Here is a 19839-nt window from a genome sequence, read left to right as displayed (position 1 = left end):
TTATCTGTTCCAGATAACCACCTCATTCTGGAAACGGACCCCGAAAGAGGCGGCAAAGCCGAATACGCATTTGATAATCCAGGCTTCAAAGGTAAACCCCACACGAATTTCACCCCGCAAGGAAATTGCAAATAAACATTTTTTTCCAGATGCCACCCTTATTTCCACAACGGAACTATTCCCGAAATCCGAGACAAAGCCGAAAAAAGCCCACTGGTCCCCATTCGCAGGCCTGACGCTCAAACCGGACAAAAAGCGCGCTTTGGACGACAGCGCTTTACAGGTAAAACCCCATCAATAACCCTCAACTGGCCTCCTCAAGCTGCGGATTTCAGAGCAATGAGGTGAAAGTGGTGGAGCTGAAGAGCCAGGACTTCACCGGGCTGGGTTTCACCATATGCGGCAACATGAAGGAGGGCATTTACATCAGGGACATTTTGCATCGCGGGCCTGCCTTCGAGTCTGGAAAACTCAATCCAGGTACTACCCAGCCTCAAAACCCTCAAAATCCCTAACCCCCCCATCCAATCGGGCTTCAGGTGACCGCATTAACAGCGTGACCATCAGCTTCGAGCACATGGTCTATGAAGATGCCCTGAACATCCTCAGCTACGCCAGTCCTTATGAGGTGATCATCGAAGCAAAGGGCAGCAGAATGATTGCCTTCACTCAAGGCCAGGGCCAGACGCCAGTGCATCCGATCTACAGAAGCTCCAGCCTGGTTGACCTGCTCTATGTAGGTCTCCTCATTTAATCGTGGATTTTCCTCTAGAACTGTGACTTTTCCACTTTTCCAGCCGGAGAAATCAGCGAAAAAGAAGCTCTACCCGGACGATTACTCGTCCGGCTCCAACTACTCGAGCCTGCAAAAGTCCCGCAGCAACGTGACGACGTTGGAGCGCAAAGAGTCCAAGTCCCCGCGCCCCAACCAGTCGAAGCCGAAGAAACTCACGCCGGAAACCCTCAACAGCCACTTGGCCCAATCCATAGCGGAGGAAACTCGGAAGAGCAACGGCCAGCTGCAGCAGGCGCAGAAGTTCGGGGTCAAGGTGCTTCCCATCGACACGCCACAGAAAAGCCCCAAGATTTTCGAGCAGAACCAAAACAACGTGAACATCGAGCGGAACTTGCAGGAAGAGGTCCAGGGCATTGACGAAGTGGATGTAAAGCCGCAGGCGAAGAAACGGGAGAAAAAGTCGCCAGACCCCGGCTTCCACAGGAACGACTCGGGAATACGGCGCGACCCCAATGGGATTCCTCTGGAGATCCCCGATCACATGAACGATGCCGCTCTGATGGCGCGCAGAAACCGCAAAAGCGCTGCTGTAGACAGCGACGACGCCCCAAGAAAATCCAAAGGCAAAGCCCCGTCTCCTCCCCCTGGGGAACTGAAGGCAAACTTCTCGCTAGGAGGAGGCAAGACCAGGGCCTTTGAGGATCTGAGCGCTTTGGACGGCAACGACTCCTCCCCGATGGCACCTTATGGCTCAGACTCTGAGGACGACCAACAGAATATGTCTTCAGTGAACACCATCGAGCTGAACGCGAGCGACATCACCATCCACCAGACGGAGGACGAAGCGCACACGTCGCGAAAAACCGCCAGCACGGGCGATTTGACCAAAATGAAGAAATCGCCCCGATCGAACAACGGCACCCTGGAAAGGGCCCAGAGCCTGGACATCACCGACACATCCGGATCGAACTTATCGAAGAAACGAACCTACGACGCGCGCGAGAACCTGCTGATCGACAGAGAACCCAGGCTGTCGCTTATCTTAGATGGCCTAACGAGCTTCCAGAGGGACCGCCTGAAAACTTCCACCGAATGGGGCAATCTAGAAGACGCAATTCTCAGCCTGAACCGGGACGAGGAAGGTCGCGGACAAAGACGCACATCTGAGCCGCAATTCAACGCCGTTATGGACCGGGTGATTCAAATCAAGCGAGAGAGTCAGGAAATCGACATCCTACCGGACGAGGTGATCAGGCAATACCAAAGAAGCGCCTTGCCTGCCGATCCGCCGGCCGAGGTGGTGAACAAACTGTGGCCGGACGAGCAGGACATGGTCCAGTTCGAAAAATCCGGCTGGAAACGGCTGGAGAAGAAGCCGGAGATCACCAAACGCAGCCTAGAAATTGACGAGGAACCGTACAACAAGCGCCAGCCGGTGCCGGTTGTGCCCGAAAGAACCAAATTGAAGATCAGCGATCAACCAGGGGAGAAAAAAATGGATGTGGTGCGAGGGCCAACCTCCCCAGCCAAACTGGCCTCCAGCTCGCTAATCTGCGCCAATCCTCCCTTGACTCTGGAGTATGAGTGCATCAAGCCAGTGCCTCCCAAGCGCGAAAAGACCCCCGACAAGGAAACAGTCATCAACCTGAACAGCAAAATCGGCAAAGTCCCCCCAGTGACTTCCTTCGAGAAGCAGAACATATCAGAAATGTGCTCCCAGATCGCCAAGGGCCGCAATGGGGAGAACCAGATGATCAAGGACGAATGGGAGGTGGACGCGTTGCAGAACATCTCCCCGCCTGCCTCCATGACCTTAGTGGACGAGGTCATGGACAGCTACAACAAGAACTATGGAAGCTTAGTCACAGTGGTGGATAGTGAGCCTGCCTCCAACGACGTTAATCTCCCGGATGAAACCAAGAGCGTTTGCACCGTCAAGAACCTTACAGCCAATTTCCTGCTGAACGAAAGAACCATCCATGATGCCAACACGAACATTCCCGATGACCTCAAGGTGTCCAGGGGCTCCTTCGAGAGCCTGGAGGCGAAGCGCGCGGACGATCAACCGAAGTCTGATGACGCCAAGAGTGAGGACCTGCTAGTCAGCCATGTGACCGTCACAGATAATGGAGCCTCTAATCTGCACAGCTTGGAATTGAGCATCAACAACGAGCCCAGCGACTTGTACTCCACTGCTCTAGAAGACTCCCTGGGACTGTCCACCAGCAATGATGTCACAGTTATCGTATCCAGACCCAATAAGATCACAGTGAAGAAAATTGAAACTGGACCCAAAGAGCCGCTGGTGGAAATCACCGAAAGCTCCTTCTCCAAAGTGACGAAGGGCCCGGACGAAGTCCCCGTCAACGTGTACGAGAGCAAGCAGATGAAGATTGAGGACGGCGCTCATCAGGACGACTACAAAGTGGAGATAACCGAGAGCAAGTACTCAACCTTTGAGGTGGACAAGCCGCAGCTGCAGGCCATGGCCAAGTCCCTGCATATGGAGGAGCCATTGGTGGACAGGCCTCCGAAGGAGGCTGCCGCTTTGCAGCCCCTGCTAAGTGAGCCAACCCAGGAAGAAGACCAGCAGAGCTTCATCACGGAGATACAGGTGTTGACCCCCAATAATGTGTCCGAAGTGAAAATCGGCCCAGACAGTGACGACCACCTGGAGAACGCCTTCGAGAACTACGTAAAGTCCTTCGAGAGCAAGCTGGGGAACTTTGAGAGCAACATGCAAAGCTTTGAGGACAACTTGGAAGATTTCATCCGCGAAGAGCCAAAGTCGATGATTTTGGACGAAAGAGCGGACGTGGAACGGCAGGTGAGCAAAATCCAGGAACTAGCCGAGGAGCAGCTGAAGACGCTGCCGGAGATGCGGTTCTCCACCTCGAGCTACGAAAGTGGCGGGCGCAAAACCCCAGAAAAACGCCACTCTTTCGAGCTGCTGCGGTCCAATTTCGAAAAGACATCCAACGACAAAAGCCCCCAAAGGAGGGACAGCACAACGCCGCCCAAGTCCCGAATCCCCATTTCCACCACCATGAAAACGCCCCCGATGAGTCCAGAGAGACGCGACTCCAGAAATCTGGACAATGAAAATGAGCGCGCGCTGTTAGAGCTGATGTCTTCGTCCAGCATTCACTCCACTCCGTTCCAGTCGAAAATCAAACCGCCCACTACCAAGAACGTTTCGGTCACTTCCATTAAGAACAACTCGAAGGCTCCGTCGGGGTTGCCGACCCTGAGCAGCCGGCCTCCGATACCGCCGCGGAAAAGCGAGGATAATGGCAATGGAGGAGTGGAAAGCAGCTTTAAACAGTGGGTGTTTAACCCCAGCAACGTGACCAATGTGACTGTAGGCAAGGATAAGTGAATTGAGCTGTGAAGTGGGCACTTGTACGCTTTGAACAAACGGAACAACGTTAGAATTTTAGTTACAAATCCCTTCAGAAAGCGTCCGATATGTACCAAAACTAATTCGTTCCGTTCGTCCGAAGCGCCTTTACCTTTCATTGTTTTTTACGACTATATACCTCACTAAGGAACTTGAAAATGCTCAAAGCAGATGATTGAAGGTGCTGTACTTAGGCAGATTTTCAAACACACATGGTATGTGCCTTATTAGGATTAGGCCAAGACTCTGCGCTAATGCTCAGAGCACAGAGCATATTGTAAATTAGCGTTTGTTTAACCGCGAACCACTTATACGCTGATTGTTGTTGATTTTAAGGTTGCAACTTTATATGTGAGATGATTTATTTAACTATTTTATAGGCCCTTGAACTATTTCAATGATAATCTCGTCGCGTTTTATATTATTTTATTTGTTGATAAATTAAAGACAATATTTTTAAATTTGCGTGTTTCAATCGTCTCGCCCCTATGTAGAACCTTTATCCAATAAGAAAAAATTACGCAATAGCACTAAATTGTCGATGGCAGCCGATTCCAGTTTCATTTCAAGGGCATACTAGTTTCGTTTATCTAACAGTTGTGACGGCGCTTTAGTGAGGAGCAGCGGCGGCATTTTTCTCCTCAAAGTCAGGCTGATCTTCTGGATTATGGGGCCAGTAGGTTGGCCTATTAATGGGGTCAAGAGCCCTGTCTGGGTAGGCGTCATAGAAGTCTTCCATGGTCATTTGATCGTACGGAAGCAGGGAATTGATATGAGCCAGTTGTTGTTTGTACCTATGGGAAGTAACTAGATACACCCATCGACTCTTAAGGGCAGTCCCAAGACAACGCCTTATAGATTGATAAGACGTTGTTTGGGCCCTTGTTAAGTGACTTACTGTGCAATACGAGCATTTGATTCAGTTTTAAACTTTTCAATATCGGCCTGGATTTCCTTTTCCTGAGCATTCAGTTGTCCACTGACAGTGTCAGGTGGAAAGGGAATGCTCAGAGCGGAGTACTTCTTTTGGAACTCATCCACCATGCCAGCAATGGGCACCTTTTGCTTGTACAGGTCCCAGTTAATCGCTGGCGGTTTCTCGGGTTGAGCCAACACCCTTAAAACAGCCCCAATTGCGTACGATTTAACATCGGTGACTAGTTACATAAAACGGGCAGTTACCTACCTTCGCAGGTACCCCTCAGACTTGGACTTGAAGGTCAGAAACTGGACCCGCTGGTGCTCTGGGACTCTTTCGGAGATTGCCGCCCAGTTAACGGAGCTCTGGGTGATTCTTTTCGCTGCCATCTCAGCTCTTTGCTCAGAAAACTCAGCAGAATATTCACTTATGCAATAGGGCAATGTGTCGACTTTGACAATCAACTGACAGGAGTTGCAGGATTTTCACAGGGAGTTTCAGGCCGACCAACGGCGCCAATCAGAGGGTTTACTTATGGTTTTATGCACGACTTACTGCTGGGGCCCTTTTCAGTTTTTTGTGTTTTTTTTTAGGCATTTAAAGGCCTTAACCAACGGGCCAATTAAGTCCAATGAAAATTGGGCAAGGTTGCCGGGCTTTGCCACCGAAAATTGCAGAAGAAATTCGCAAAAGTGCTACGACCTAGTAAAATGAGCGGGGTTTTCAACTTTAGCTTGGTGATATTTTTGACTAATTTTCGTAATTTACCCCTTGAGCCTCGCAGAGTCCTTTGGAAGAAAATGCGGGTTTGTTACTGAAAACCACGCCCCATTTCGTTGGCGAAGTTCGGCAACCGCCAGTTTGAGATCAGTAGGGGCAAAATTAACAAAAGAAAATCGCGATTTGTTCATTTCCCCAGTCCGATTCGTTCGCTCAAATGCAATATGGCGGACTGAGCGAAAAGAGCAGTGTTTAGTGTTGTTGTTTGTGAAAATATTCGCGTTTTATGTATGAAAAGTGCGGAATCGTGACCTAAACCGTTCAGTTTCCATTAGACGCCGATTATTAGAAGGTTTCCCACTAAACGCCGCCAATTTCAGCAGGAAATTCAGGTCAGTATTTGTATTATTTTGCTTTTTATTTAGACATGTCGGGGGGGCATTGTATGGTAATATTGTGGGGTGTTCCTATTAGTGAAACAGCAAAGAGAAGTGGGAATCGATACTTTCAATTAAAAATTAATTGAGCGACTGTTGACCAGAATAAATGCATTTTTATGTTTGCGAACGGGCTTTGTGCATGGGAGAAAGTGATTATGTTGCCACTTGAAACTGGTTAAAATGTTATTGTCATTTTCATTGCTGGTAAATTACACCGCAGCTGAAGACCAGTTTACGAGTCTTTCACCCATTCTTCAGCTCTGCGGTCCTAATGGCTTAATTGACATCTAAGTGTGCTTCAAGGATGCAGAACAAAAGACCTTATTCGTCAAGCAATTATGAGGCCTGCAGGACTACAAAAAAATGCTACTTGGGGAATGTTAATATTGCGCGGTTAAGCAGAAACCAGCCCTTAATTCCCATTAATCAAGTGAAAAACCGAGAGAAACTGAACAAATTTGGAACGCAGCTCTTGGACTACGACTAGTACCTACATGTTGTTGATGTTACGGATATAGCAAAAGCTGCAGTCAGGCTTGAGTGAGTCTGGGCATACATACGCACCTCTCTGGTTATTGACACTTCACTATTTCAAGCCATTTTATGTGAAAATCGCATTTTTTAAATTTAATTTTCTTTGAGTGTCAAAATTTGATGTTTCCCGCTAGTGCAACGGGTAGTTGCCATATTTCGTCCCAAGTTTTTACTGAAAGTCTAGCGAGCAAGCCAGAATGCCCAAAAAGCGGCCAAAGAGTAGCAATTGAATTTTCAACTATTTTAAATGGGAAAAAACCCAGCTTAGTCATTGAACGGTTCCTTGATGTTCTAAGTATGTGTTTACGAGAGTTGTAGAATGTTGGTAGATTTAAGTAAGTATGGCAACTTTCGCAAAGCTGTCCAACCATCTGTCAGCGGTTATGCCATTTTGACAAGTGCAAATTCAAGTTTTTCTCGTGAAAAGTTCGTTTTCCTGGATATGTTAAAAGGAAAAGGTGCGTATAGATAAGTAAATGGTGATTATATTCGATTTTGATAACTTCCGCTGCATCTATGCAATAAAAAATTCATGGTATCATACAAGATAAAGCGCATCTCACAGCTAGCAGATAAGATATTTCCAAATAAACAATAAAATCTTTATTGTCGCTCCGTTGGGGGAATGTTGATTGATTGCTAGTAAACCCCACACTTACAGACTGAAAGAATCTTAAGTCTTCTAGCATTGTTAATTGCTGCTGTTAATAGCCTTTGCCTAATCCTAGAAGAAACTGTTGTTTTTCTAAGGAGTCTTTGTTGCATCAAGCCCATGCTTTTATTGCTTTTGGTCTACAAATAATTGTTTTAGTTCCAAACGTTTCGACAGGCTCGTAATGAGCTATTGTGTCAATTTATTAACACATTGGGCAACTTTGCACTATTTTAAGTTGAATGTCTAAGTGCCAGATGGGAGCCTTTAAGGGATTCTTTCGCCTCCGTATCCAGAAATTGTTAATGAGAAAATTAAGGACTTTTGAATGAGCTAGTGTTTAGGAGTGCTGGCAGGGAATGGGTGGAGCTTTGCATTAGCATAAAAAGGTTTAAATATTCATGGGCCCCAAAGTGATACACGTGATAATAACACGCCCGTTTTTGTACGCTCGCAACATATTAATATTTGTTAACAAATGCCCGTTTTCTCGATGGACTCGCTTACGAAAGTTCACTAATTTTCATAATTAGAACCTAATTGATTGCAAAATCAATTCGTGCTTAGTGATTATTTATTTACTGAAGCAGCCACTCATTAAAGTGCCTTTTTTGTGTGCATTCGCAAGGCCGATTACGGGTTTTAGCATCATCAATCAACTAATCAAAAAGCTTTTTAACAATATGCATTATCCCAGATGATCCTCCTATACGCATGAATGATGAAATCAATTCTTACATCATTCACATTTGGGCGATTCCGCCGATGGAAATAACTGTGTAGTATGCATGATGGTTTCCATTTTATCATCGCCCTTTGATTGCGAGCGGGTTTTAACTGGAATTGCTCCCTTATTTCAATCTCCCCCACTGAAATTAAAGACTTCCTGCTGGTTTGTTACTGCGCCCTGACAAAAGGGCTTTTTCTGTCCAAGTTTTCACATAATCAGGAGCTGCGTTTCTTGACTGCGAAACCACATTGAATTAGGCATTTCTCGAGCTTCTCTATCAAAGTCGTCCTATTGATTATTGCAATATTTCGAACCGTTTCTTAGGGAGGACGCGAATATTTGATATGTTTGCTTCTAACATCCGAACCATCAGGAATTTTTGAAGAAGTCCAATTAAAAAATCGAGTTCTTAAGCTTCTCTATCAAAGTCGTTGCGTTGCGATATTTTTAACCGTTTTTGAGATGCAGGGTGATTTAGCGTATGCGCCGCAAATATTTAATATTTTTTCTTCTAACTTCTAAACCATCAGGAATTTTTAAAGAACTCTTAAAAGGAAAAGGTCGTTCTTGAGCTTCTCTATCAAAGCCGTGCTATTGATTATTGTGATATTTTCATCCGTTTCTGAGAAACAAGGTGTTTTAGCTTAGAGGGCCGCAACTATTTAATATTGTTGCTTCTCACATCCACACCACTAGGAATTTTTGAAGAAGCTGCTCTTTTTCTATCCAAGTTTTCCAATAATCAGGGGCTGCGTTTCTTGACTGGGAAACTACATTGAATTGATTGATTGACTTGWGTGTTTTTTYTTATCTCCGGYTTTTAATGGATATTAGGTCATAGATAACTTTGCCTGTGGGTGATAGTATGCGCGCCTTGAAGATGATACCGGAAGATTTTGGTTTCAAGGGTATCGGCGAGTAATTCTCTGAAATTCACTGATTGTACGTTAATTCCAGTTTATAGCCGCTAATTCCTGCTTGAGATAACGATAAGCCGATGTGTGGCCGATGTTTCCAATAGAAAATCGGCCGTCTGTAACAAATAGCCATTGTCAGGCTGGCTATACGAAAACAGTCTGTGGCATCCAATTAACATTCAACAGATGCGAATTATTTAGTATTCATATTCGATTTACCCTGTAGAAATATTTTGTGGCTTCCTGTCGAACGCTTTCGACATTCTTGCGGCATTTCGATAGCGCCTGGTTTTAATATTTAGTTAAATTACAGGAGTATGACCACGAATTCCTGGGCAGGCTTGTGACATCCCTCCACTGCCTCAGACCCATCCCTGATGCGATGGGGAACAATTGCTGTTGCTGTGGATCGTCCACCGATGCGAAATACAAACCTGGTAAGACTTTTAGCGAAATTGCCAATAAATTGTTTCTGGCACTCAGGCATCCAAGTGTTTTTGCTATCTACACAGAGTAAATAAGCTTAATGACTGGGGTATTTAAAACATCCTGGCCTATTTTTACCAAACAACTTGTGGGACGTCGACAATTTCATAAATCAAGGCCTGGTTGAGTGCAATCAGGTTTTTGTATATTTGTACAATGGCAAAACATATGTGAAGCTGACTAATCCTTCTTGTTACAATGTTATCGGTTTAGCTGCCAAGAATCTGAAAAAAGGGCCAACCGTGCCGGAAATCAGACCAATCGTGCCAACACCGGCCATCAGCAAGCCACCAAAGCCTCAAACCCACTCGACACCCATCACTCCCATTAAGCCGAAGATCGTAGTAGCCGGCTATAGCTATGAAGCCCGAGATTCGCAGGTAAATTTGCAGACGCACTGACTTCAGCCGAAAAATATGTGCGTTTTTTCAGGATCTTTCCTTCGTCAAAGGCGACCGCATGGAGGTCTTGGACGAATCTGGCGGCGACTGGTTGTTCGTGGAACACCAAATCACCGGGCTGAAGGGCTACATACCTGGAAACTTTGTGGCTGCCGAACTGAGCGTGGAGAGCGAAGAGTAAATGCCTTTCTACTATTCGGTCATGAATAACCGGGCGTTTTCCAGTTGGTTCTTCGAGAACATTTCGCGCAAAGAGGCGGAAAAGTTGCTGCTAGGCGACGAGACCCAACCACGGGGCACGTTCCTAATCCGTCCATCGGAGCACAATCCGAACGGATACTCCCTATCGGTGAAAGACTGGGAAGCCCATCGCGGCTACCATGTGAAACACTACAAAATCAAGCCGCTGGACAATGGAGGATTTTATATTTCCACTAATAAGACCTACGATTCGCTTCCAGAGCTAGTCCTGGCTTACAGCAGTAAGTACAGAAAGAAATTAAGAGTGCGGAAGCATTTTATGTAAACATATATAATCCTTTGCAGAAAACGCCTATGGATTGTGCCATGTTTTGTCCAAACCATGCAGAAAGCCAGAGCCCACCATGTGGGACCTCGCCCCGACGTACAGGGATAAGTGGGAAATTTCCCGAGACGAAATCCAGCTTCTCACCAGGTATTCCCGCTGGTTCAAGACTTTTCACTAAATAATCGGCGGACTTTAAAGATTAGGGCATGGGAATTTCGGCGAAGTGTTCTTCGGCAAGTGGAAGAACCAGTATGATGTAGCAGTGAAAACGCTGCGGGAGGGCACAATGTCCACGCAGGCTTTTCTGCAGGAAGCCGCCATCATGAAAACCTTCAGACACAAAAGGCTGGTGAGTGGCTTTCATGTTTGCCTATCACTAATTTGCCAGGTTAACCACGCATTTCACGGTTTTGCTTTAAATCCCCGCATGTGTATATTGGTCAAGTGGCGGTGTTTTTAGTGCATTTTATTAGTTCCCCCTATTAACCCGCATAGACACTGGTGAAGTTTAATGTTGCACTTTAGAACGGTAAAGATCTTGCGCTAGCTTATTTAAGATCGTGTGTACTAAGCTGATTTTTCATCAGGTGGCCCTATATGGGGTTTGCAGTGAGCAGGAGCCAGTTTATATAGTGCAGGAGTACATGTCGAAGGGCAGTCTTTTGGAGTTTCTGCGCAAGGACGAGGGTAAACTCCTGGAGTTTGAAGACCTTATATACATAGCGTTCCAAGTGGCCTCTGGCATGGAATACTTGGAGTCCAAGCAGCTGATTCATAGAGATCTAGCCGCGAGAAATGTGCTGATCGGCGAAAATAACATTGCAAAGATTTGCGACTTTGGCCTGGCCAGAGTCATCGAGGATAACGAGTACTGTCCGAAGCAAGGAAGCCGGTTTCCGGTGAAATGGACCGCGCCAGAGGCCATCGTTTACGGCAAATTCTCCATCAAATCGGACGTGTGGTCGTACGGAATTCTCCTGATGGAGTTGTTCACTTTCGGCCAAGTGCCCTATCCAGGAATGCATGGCAGAGAGGTGATCGAACTGGTCGAGCAGGGCTATCGAATGCCCAAACCATCATCGCACAGTCTGCCCGACGAGATCTACCAGATCATGTTGAAGTGCTGGGATGCCATTCCTGAGGCCCGACCTACTTTTGAGTTCCTCACCCATTACTTTGAGCGGTTCAACGTCACGAGTGAGGTGCCTTACAGAGAAGTGCCCGATTAACTAGCTGGAGTGAGGGCATTTTTTGGGTGACCAGACGGAGACTCCATTCAATGAACAGTTTCAACGTTGAAACAACCGCTGGTTTATTTGGATTGGCGGGATTTATATCTCCCATCAATCGGTCCAAGTCATCCATCAACGGATCTCAACTTAGGGTAGAATCGAACAATAATAATTCTAAAACCGTTCCAACTATATGAATAACGTGCTTCTTTCCTCCTTTAAACCGTGGTTTCGTTGCGTTTCACTGTCATTGTGATATCTATATATTAATTTAGTTTTGTTAAACAAGTTGTCAGCTAGTCGCCAGGGTATCCGTAAGATTAGTGAAGAAGTAACTGGTGGATTCAACAGTGCGACAAAGCCGCATGTTTCATGCAAATCCACCATTGATAAATGTCATATTTTTCTACGTTAGGTAGGAAAATACCGCGCTCCTCCTGTTTAAGCATTTGACGTAGTTTCTCCACTCTACTTCAATTGTAGTCTGGTCTTCATATACAAACTGTGAATACTAGTGGTCATTTTATACTTTAGCGTAACTCTTTTAAGAGAGCGCAGCCATTTGTTTTGGTTGATTTCACCCAACAAGTTGATCGTTTTCCCGCTGCGCTCATTACCAAGTAATTAGACTTAGACTTTCTACCAGTTTAGTTAAATGAAAAACAGGGACTTTTATAAATTTGAGGTATTCTTGCAAGACAAACTATCTAGCGTTATTTCGTTGCTAAAGTCGCGCTTTTTCACTCGGTTGCGTTGATGTAAATGTGTTTTTATTACGTTGTAATTCCTTCGATTTAAGTTGCATGTAGTTAAGGAGTCTAAAATTAGGCGTGTTTCATGAAAATTTGTCTCGTTTGGGGACAAAGGAATGTTCGTTTTTTGCAGCCATAAAATTGAAAGTAAGTTGCTCTTTGGGACGCTACTTCCATCATCACAAAAACCGCATTATATCGTTTTTTTACGACTAACTATAAGGTATTTTTAATTTGACTATTTAGCCAATACTGAACTGTTTTTGTATATATAAGACAATTAAATACTGTGCTACTCTTGACATATTTTCGGCGTTTTACTGCATCCATCGGGGGTTTCAGTTCGAAGTTATTCCGCGCAATAAAGTCCGAGATCCGAGTCAGGACGACGATGAATTTTACTAATTTTCTACTGTTTGTTTAGAGCATCGTGCAATGAGTTGGTGGTGAATTCATTTGAACATCCAAACAGCGATCTAGCTTAGGTAAGTGCCAATACATTTAAAGTCAATAGTTTTAATTGTCGAATTCTATGTAACACTATACATTGGCCAAATATTGGCCACTATTGTATTGCTTGGCAATCAGCTTCGTTCTTAAGCGCCTGAGGATTTTATCGGAGCAATCCTCCAAATCGCCCATGGTCATCGGGTGCTTTTTGCTGATGAGGTTCAGGTAGATGCCCAGCACCACTATGGCGCCCGACCAAAAATACCTAAAAACAGCGTTAATAATCCTGGCATTCATCCCTTCTAAACTACGTACTGCAAGGTGAAGGGTTTGCTGAAGAAAACAAACGATATCACAATGGTCACCGCTTTCCTCATGGTGGTGACCGTCACAGCAGCGAAGGCTCCAGTCGTTCTCACCAGAGTGAGGACCACTTGGATGCCCAAATATCCAGTGACGGAGAAAATAAAGGCGTAGCCGTACGTTACATATGGTTGCTGAAAGAGCCGAGTTATCCTCCCAGTGTTTTAGAGGAACTTGCGCCTGTTTACCTGCCCGAAGAACTGAACGCCAGCCGCAAAATCGCCAGTGAGCAGCATCACTACGAAGATATACACAAACCCCATGGCATACGAGTAGAGAACAACCTCAGCATTTGGGGCTCCATAGCTCTTCATGTTTTTCTCCTGAACATTGCCGATGATGGCATCACACAGTAGGGCCAAGAAAATCATGGTTATTCCAGTGCTGTTGAAGTTCGGTTGCACCTGAGAGTCAGCTGAAACAGTTTTGCCAGTGCTGTTAACCAATGAAGGGGTGGTAAGTGATGTTAATCCTAGCTACTCTCACATTAACGCCTAGTACAAAAGTGGTTTGTAAATGGCACGTTAATGAGTGAAACAAGCTGATTAGTTTCTTAAACAATACACACCCAGAATGAATAAAGTTAGTCCTACACACATTAACACAGCGGCAAAAAAGTCCAGAGGGCCATACCGTTTGCCTTGAATCAGGATGCCGCCAGCCAGCACTGGTATCAGTTTGCAGCATTTAAAAATCACCTGAGTGGGATAATTCAGGTAGCCCAATGAGGAATTCGACAGCCCCATGGTGCCCAATGTCAACAAGGCCAAGAACGAGTAGGTCCGGATGGGAATCCTGCAAATGGAGCTCCAGTACGATGTATTTATCAACAAACCGCTAGATTTACCTGCGCGTGTGAATGCCCCGGATCTTGGTTTCAATGAGGCCGAAAACCGTATAGAATCCGAACTGGACTAGCGTGAGGTACCACCCGAAGGGCTTGAAGCCCTTGATGGTGAATATCAGCTCCTGCATGTACCCATAGAGCAGGTAGAAGACAAATACCGCCGCACTGCAGAGGAGAAATTGGGCTGTTTGGCCGAAATTGGTGATGTCCAGGCACAGGATGCTGCTCCTGGGCTTCTCGGGCTGCGGGTCAATGTCCAGGTGCTTAGTTGGAGCCATTTAGAGTTAGTAGAGCCCCAATTATGCTCTTGGTGAAAATTAACCTTCCGGACACGTTGACATTTTGAAGTTGCTTTCACTTTGACAACACATTTGACATGATTGATCAGCTGATGCTTCCACGCTGTCAGCTCTTTGGGAAAGCGCTCTTTTTGTCTGGTCGCTTGCTCACACGGTTTTTATTGGTTGGATAGAGCAGGGGTTTGCATTCAAAGAATTGGGAATTTTCGGCTAAATTTCTAGAACGAATAGATTGTTGCGTTTTTTTTTGCGGCAACACAGCGGGCTTAGGATTGGTGAAAAGTTGGTCGTACTACAGCGCCATCTACCCAGTGACAGTAAACAAAAATTTAGATATGGCCGCCGCGTTTTGGCAGTGATCTTTGCGGGACGAATCGCCGTGGTAAATCCCGATAAAATTAAGAATTATGGTAATTTTGGTTCGGTGAGAATTACTTAAAAAAACATAGCGAATCGGTGTTGTTATTATGTATTGTACGGTAGATAAGAGCCATTGTAGTGCGACTTCCAGCACGAATCCAAAGCCAAAGGATGGTAAGTTTTGTTTTTCTTTTGCATTCAGTTCGATTGCCGCCAGGCAGGGAAGCTCCTGAACAAGGCCTGGGCCTTCCATCCGGCCCTGCCATTTGGCGCTGATTTGTCGTTGAGTTGCCGTTATAAACCGGCGATTTTTCATTAGTAAAAATCGCTGTTTCTACGAACAAGTACTGTTTGAAAATGGGGGGGCTTACAACTATTTCTGTGCCTGGAAATATGCAGGATTTCCAGCCAAAGTTCCAGAAAGGTGTGCACAGGTCGCGAGCCTTTCGAACGGGCACCTTTGCTTTGAAGCGGCTTGTGATGCATTTGGCAGTGAACACCTGTTAAACCTGAATAACCCACATTCCAGAGGCCTTATTCATCGGTTGCTTTAGGTACTGACCATTCTTCAAGTCCTCATAGGCCGTTTGCCATCCTGTTTCTGTCCCTTCGATTGTTCCAAATCCACTTTTCGGGTGTCGGTAGCAGTTTGTTGGCTAAGGTTTACACTCCGCACCTGCCATCATTTGCGCTTTTTAACAAAGACTTGACAATGTGAAATCATTAAAGTAGCAGCTACTGCTTGACCCTTCTGTCTTTACATAAATCCTTGGGGCCTTACGCAGTTCTCAATACCGCGAATGCAATTTTAACGATGGAAAATCGCTAGGTTTTATCGTTTTTGAATGTGTGTTCCACACAAGGGAACCTGAAGAGGGTGATTTTCGAAACGTTCTAGGTCTATGAAATAATAGTTTGCCTTTCCAGGCCAGTGACTCCTGTTGCTGCATCGGGTCTAGATCAGGAGACATTTCGTTTTTTATCTTTTCTTGTCCATGCGCGGGAGGAAGTTTTCAAAAAATCCCCGCAATTTAGTCTGAAGAGGGGCAGTTTCGAAACTTTCGGGATACATAAAAGGAAAAGTGCCCTTTCCAGCCCAGTGATTCACCTTGCTGTGTCTGGTCTTGTGCCGCTGAAATTTCAATTGTTTATAGGCGGAGCAACTTTCAAAAAATTGCCGCGTTTTTGGAAACTTTCGAGGTATGTTAAAGGAAAAAGTACTCTTTTCTGTATCTGGTGGAGACACAGAGCACTTGAATGGTTTTCAGTTGCCTATCAAAGTGCGGGAACAAATTTAAAAAAAATTAACGCAACTGATTAGGAAAAGGGTAATTTTCGAAACTTTTGCTGCATGTAGTAGAAAAAAATCCTTTTTCCAGTCGAGTAACCCCTAGCTAGGAGATAATTCGTTCGAAAAATTCTCGACACCGAACCTGAAAAACGCGATTTTTGAAACGTTTGCTTCATATAACAAGAAAAGTGCTTTTTCGCGAAGTCGCGTAAGCCTCACTGTTCTATCAGCTCTAGTTCAGGAGAAATTTGATGTTTTTTTGGCTTTAGGTGTTACAAAATTTACCAATAAACTTGGAGAATTTGCAGATTTACTTGTGTAGCAAGTTCTGTTTGGCTCCTTTCGGGGCCAGGCCTGGAAATTCAGTTCAAAGCCAATCTTTCTGTTGCTGATAGGGCCATTTCCTTGTTAACGGTACGTGTAGTGTTCCCATTTAAGTTCATCCAGTTGGCTATTTTTAGACGGCAACTTATCACAATCAACTTGATTCGTTCGAAACGCATATCAACAATCAGTTACATGGGTAATGATCTTTTAATTTGCCTGCTAATGTCTTCGGTATTCAGCCAGTAGATTTTCGACAATTATTTAATGAAATACACAGGAAAGGTGTGTGTGTGTAAATTTCCTTCAGAGCCAGCAGCTTTGCATTTCCAAGTGCGCCCCAAAAAGCTTAACGGGAATAGATCGAATGCCCCAAAGACACCACTTTAGATTGTCCAGTGTGCTCCCCTGCATTTCACCCCTTGTGTTAGCGGAACTGCTCCCCGTCTAGCCGAGGGGCGACAGCCGCCCTAAATGGATTCATTTGCTGTAGTTGAAAGTTCGATATTTGTAATTTTAATGCGTGCAGTTTTCCTCAGTTTATGTAAAATCGAGTCGAGCCAGTTTGAAGCAAATTGAATTTCCACTTCCTTATGCGACGACGCTTTTAATTAAAACGAAATATTTACCCGCTGGAGTGGTTCATTAAATTCAAACTTGATCCAAATTTTCCATGACAAACAATATAGTGAAACGGTTATTGTTTGGAGAAATGGTGATTTTTCGGTTATTCGTCACCAAAGGGGACATATTTTTGAAAATGCAAGCCCTGCGTGTTAGCGAAACGTCAGCACCAAATTCCAAGCCCAGCAGTGCAGGCGAATTTCAATCTAGTGGAGCAAATTGAGTTTTTCTGCTTCAGGCCATTTCATGTTCCAATTTCTAGCTCCATTTTAGGAATAGGGAAGCGGTGGTGGCCAATTTCGTGTTCATATAATAGGTCCATAGTGTTCTCTAACGGCGGCCACCGTTCAAATAAAATCTAATAAAGCCACCTTGCCTGCAGAGGCAAGGGAAAGCACAATGAGGACGAACTTTGTTCGATTTCTGCCATTTTTCGCCGCATTTTGCCGCGCTTCTTTTGGTTTTATTCCGGTTTACCTGCGAGGATTTTCAATAAAAATCGCCCCAGACGGCCCGGAGATGCCCAGAGGCATGTGTGTATAAAAATATAAGCGCCAGGTTTTTTCCTTTTATTAATATTTGCTGTTGTTTTGAAATAGACGTGGTTTAGGACAAACGGCCTTTTAAATAATTTCGTATAGTTTAACTCTGCCATTGTTTGTCCCGTTTTATCCATGCATAATGAGTGAGATGGAATTGAATATTCTGTCAAATTTCTATTGATGCTCCATGCCCCCTCAACATGGGCAAACATGTTTGAAAAAAACCATTCCTGCGCCCCAAATAGCTCGAATAATTGGCGGATAAACAAAAGATCTGGTTACTAAGTTGGGGCGTCTGTTTGTCTTTCATTGGGCTTCAAGAGTTGGGCCTCTTGGCCAGATCGCCTCTTCAGAGCGAAGACTCAAACTGCAGCTGTCCGGCTAATGGAACCCACTTCCTTGTTAGCTGCTTGTGGTGTCCCCATTTCAGTTCCGATGATAGTTAATCGGCTATTTTTAGGTGCTGAATTTCAGTCATTTTTTTTACTCGCCTTTCGACTATAGCGAAATGCACGACTGGCTGCTTCTTGTTTTTTTCCCTCTCTTTGAGGTTGGCCAGGTAGGAGCAATTCCGCAAGAAACCAACAGAAACCCGGTCAATAAACTATGGCGGTCTAACGATCCTCCACTGTCCCAGTATGGCCATAGTGCAAGAAATGGTCGGCCTTGATGCGACCTACGCCATGTTCTTTCACTTCTCAGGAAATCGGCTGGTTTTTTTCAAACTGTCCGGTTCATGGGAATACATTTACGGCAAAAATTAAGGTCAACGTGTCCGTAATTGTATGACAATGCGAGTTGTTGGGCACGCGAGATTTACGCTCCCGACAAGCAACGAAACAGCATAAAACCTATACTCTGGTCGCATTTCCATTTCGCTCCTTCAGCCCCCCAGAATTGCCGTTTTACACTTTTTAAGTGTTTTACTAGGAACGTAACTCCCGTGGGGGCAGGAAATCATTTTGGGGGAGCGCAGACAGGCCGTGTAGTGATAATCGTTTAACGTCGATTTTTCGGGATCCCCGCAGGTGGTGAGGGTGTAGTGCAATGCCAAAGTAGAACCCTTGAAGCTCTATGAAACTCGCCCATTGTAAAGCAGCTTTTCGTTTGCCCAAGAATGCTGAAAAAGGGTGAAAAGTGCCTGTTTACTAACGGAAATTTTTGTTGCAGGTAAGGACGTGTCTCCCATTGTCTTCAAAGAAATCGGTGAGTTGCATGTTTTTACGAATATTACGCGATCTAGACCTAAAAGTGCCTTGTTAAGATGCTGGGTGAGTTTGGTTTCCGGGTCACTCAGGGATTTTGAGGAATCTTCCAGTTGGGTTTTTTGGCATTCGGTCAAGAATACAAAAATGTGTTGCTCCAAAACTGGTAGAGATAAAATCGCGATTTTTTGCCTCTTTGTTCCCAACATGAGGAAGAGTCTTGTTAAGATGCGCGATTAGTTTGATTTCCATCGGGCTACTGATCGGCTTTTGAGGAATTTTCAAAATTGAAAGTTGGGTTTTAATGCCTCAGTCCGGAATTTAAAAAAACGTTGCTCTGAAATCAGAGGAGATCGAAGCTCGCTTTTTTGCCTCAATATGAGGAAGAGTCCTATTAAGATGCTCGATCAGTTTAGCTTCAGTCGGACCTCTAAAAGATTTTTGACGAAATTTCCAAATTTGAAGTGAAGTTTTTTGTGCCTCAACCCTGAATTAAAAGTTTCTCGCTCCCAAACTACAAGAGATAGAAACGCGTTTTAACTGAGCGTACTGAGCGCCTTTTGACGAATTTTCAAAATTGAAAGTTGTCCGGAATTAACAGATTCGTTGCTCCCAAATAAGAAGAGATCGAAGCGCGCTTTTGTGGCTCAACCATGAGGCAGAGTCTTATTAAGATGCTCGATGAGCTTGGCTTCAGTCGAGCCGCTAACAGATTTTTCAGGATTTTTCAGTTTCAAATTTTGTTTTTTGTGCCGCAGTCCAAAATTTAAAAAATCGTGCTCCTAAACTAAAAGAAATAAAAGCGCGATATGCTTCCTCAACATGAGTAAGAGTCTTATTAAGGTGCTCGGCGAGTTTGAGAAATTTTTTAGTAAAAAGGGGTGAACAATAAACCTCGAAGTGATTCAAGTCAAACTCGAAGTGATTCAAGGCCGCTTCATTCCAGCCAAATATTTCATAAGACGATTGAAAATCAAACAATGAATTGGAAAAGTGGACTTTTTTCGTCACTTTCGATAGAACGGGAGAAGGGGCAAAAAACTCAGCAGCTTTTGACTTGGCCAAGAGCTTTCATATTGGGCTTCA

The 19839-nt window shown here is 44.9% G+C and overlaps 5 protein-coding genes across 8 annotated transcripts in view; 3 read left to right on the top strand and 2 right to left on the bottom strand.

Annotated features, from left to right (window-relative positions):
- The window catches only part of LOC125505585, a 13639-nt gene extending 9042 nt beyond the window's left edge, over window positions 1–4597 (top strand). The window contains exons 3-7 of the mRNA XM_048669630.1: window positions 14–91; window positions 150–283; window positions 336–480; window positions 540–736; window positions 798–4597. Of these exons, the coding sequence (XP_048525587.1) occupies window positions 14–91; window positions 150–283; window positions 336–480; window positions 540–736; window positions 798–4115 (3872 nt within the window). The 3' untranslated portion in view covers window positions 4116–4597. The remainder of the gene's footprint in view (window positions 1–13; window positions 92–149; window positions 284–335; window positions 481–539; window positions 737–797) is intronic.
- Window positions 4548–5749, bottom strand: LOC109541753 (ATP synthase subunit d, mitochondrial). Its single transcript, XM_019910688.2, has 3 exons — window positions 5323–5749; window positions 5035–5253; window positions 4548–4930 (listed from the first exon to the last, which is right to left on the bottom strand). Exons 1-3 carry the CDS (start codon window positions 5442–5444, stop codon window positions 4747–4749), a joined length of 525 nt encoding a protein of 174 aa, XP_019766247.1. The 5' UTR covers window positions 5445–5749; the 3' UTR covers window positions 4548–4746.
- A 193-nt stretch (window positions 5750–5942) lies between these two features.
- Window positions 5943–12754, top strand: LOC109541750 (tyrosine-protein kinase Src64B). Of its 2 annotated transcripts, none has more exons than XM_019910684.2 (8): window positions 5943–6167; window positions 9362–9485; window positions 9748–9914; window positions 9967–10112; window positions 10161–10417; window positions 10482–10611; window positions 10663–10813; window positions 11052–12754. In XM_019910684.2, exons 2-8 carry the CDS (start codon window positions 9431–9433, stop codon window positions 11691–11693), a joined length of 1548 nt encoding a protein of 515 aa, XP_019766243.1. In that variant the 5' UTR covers window positions 5943–6167; window positions 9362–9430; the 3' UTR covers window positions 11694–12754. The 2 variants fall into 2 exon arrangements, with proteins under 2 accessions (XP_019766243.1, XP_019766244.1); XM_019910685.2 differs by lacking the exon at window positions 5943–6167 and adding an exon at window positions 7089–7207.
- A 194-nt stretch (window positions 12755–12948) lies between these two features.
- LOC109541751 (adenosine 3'-phospho 5'-phosphosulfate transporter 2) lies at window positions 12949–14496 on the bottom strand. The gene is made up of 5 exons (XM_019910686.2): window positions 14109–14496; window positions 13830–14056; window positions 13450–13676; window positions 13214–13395; window positions 12949–13163 (listed from the first exon to the last, which is right to left on the bottom strand). The coding sequence occupies exons 1-5, from the start codon at window positions 14384–14386 to the stop codon at window positions 12989–12991; spliced, it is 1089 nt and encodes a 362-aa protein (XP_019766245.2). The 5' UTR covers window positions 14387–14496; the 3' UTR covers window positions 12949–12988.
- Window positions 13633–19839, top strand: part of LOC109541749 (cyclin-dependent kinase 14) — a 34949-nt gene continuing 28742 nt past the window's right edge. Inside the window, exons 1-2 of one of the 3 annotated variants that reach the window (XM_048669639.1) lie at window positions 13633–13717; window positions 18719–18754. Coding sequence is in view for 2 of the 3 variants with exons in the window: in XM_048669638.1 (XP_048525595.1) it covers window positions 14875–14941; window positions 18719–18754 (103 nt within the window). In the remaining variant the exon portion in view is untranslated. Of the gene's footprint in view, window positions 13718–14724; window positions 14942–18718; window positions 18755–19839 lie in introns of those variants that run through there. The other 2 variants (XM_048669638.1, XM_019910679.2) reach the window with 2 other exon arrangements.

This window comes from Dendroctonus ponderosae, unplaced genomic scaffold, assembly GCF_020466585.1.
Source record: "Dendroctonus ponderosae isolate FM_Combo_2020 unplaced genomic scaffold, Dpon_F_20191213v2 Dpon_F_20191213_9, whole genome shotgun sequence".
NCBI lineage: Eukaryota > Metazoa > Arthropoda > Insecta > Coleoptera > Curculionidae > Dendroctonus > Dendroctonus ponderosae.
The sequence above is the reverse complement of the archived record's forward strand: the minus strand, read 5'-3'. Positions and strand labels throughout refer to the sequence as shown.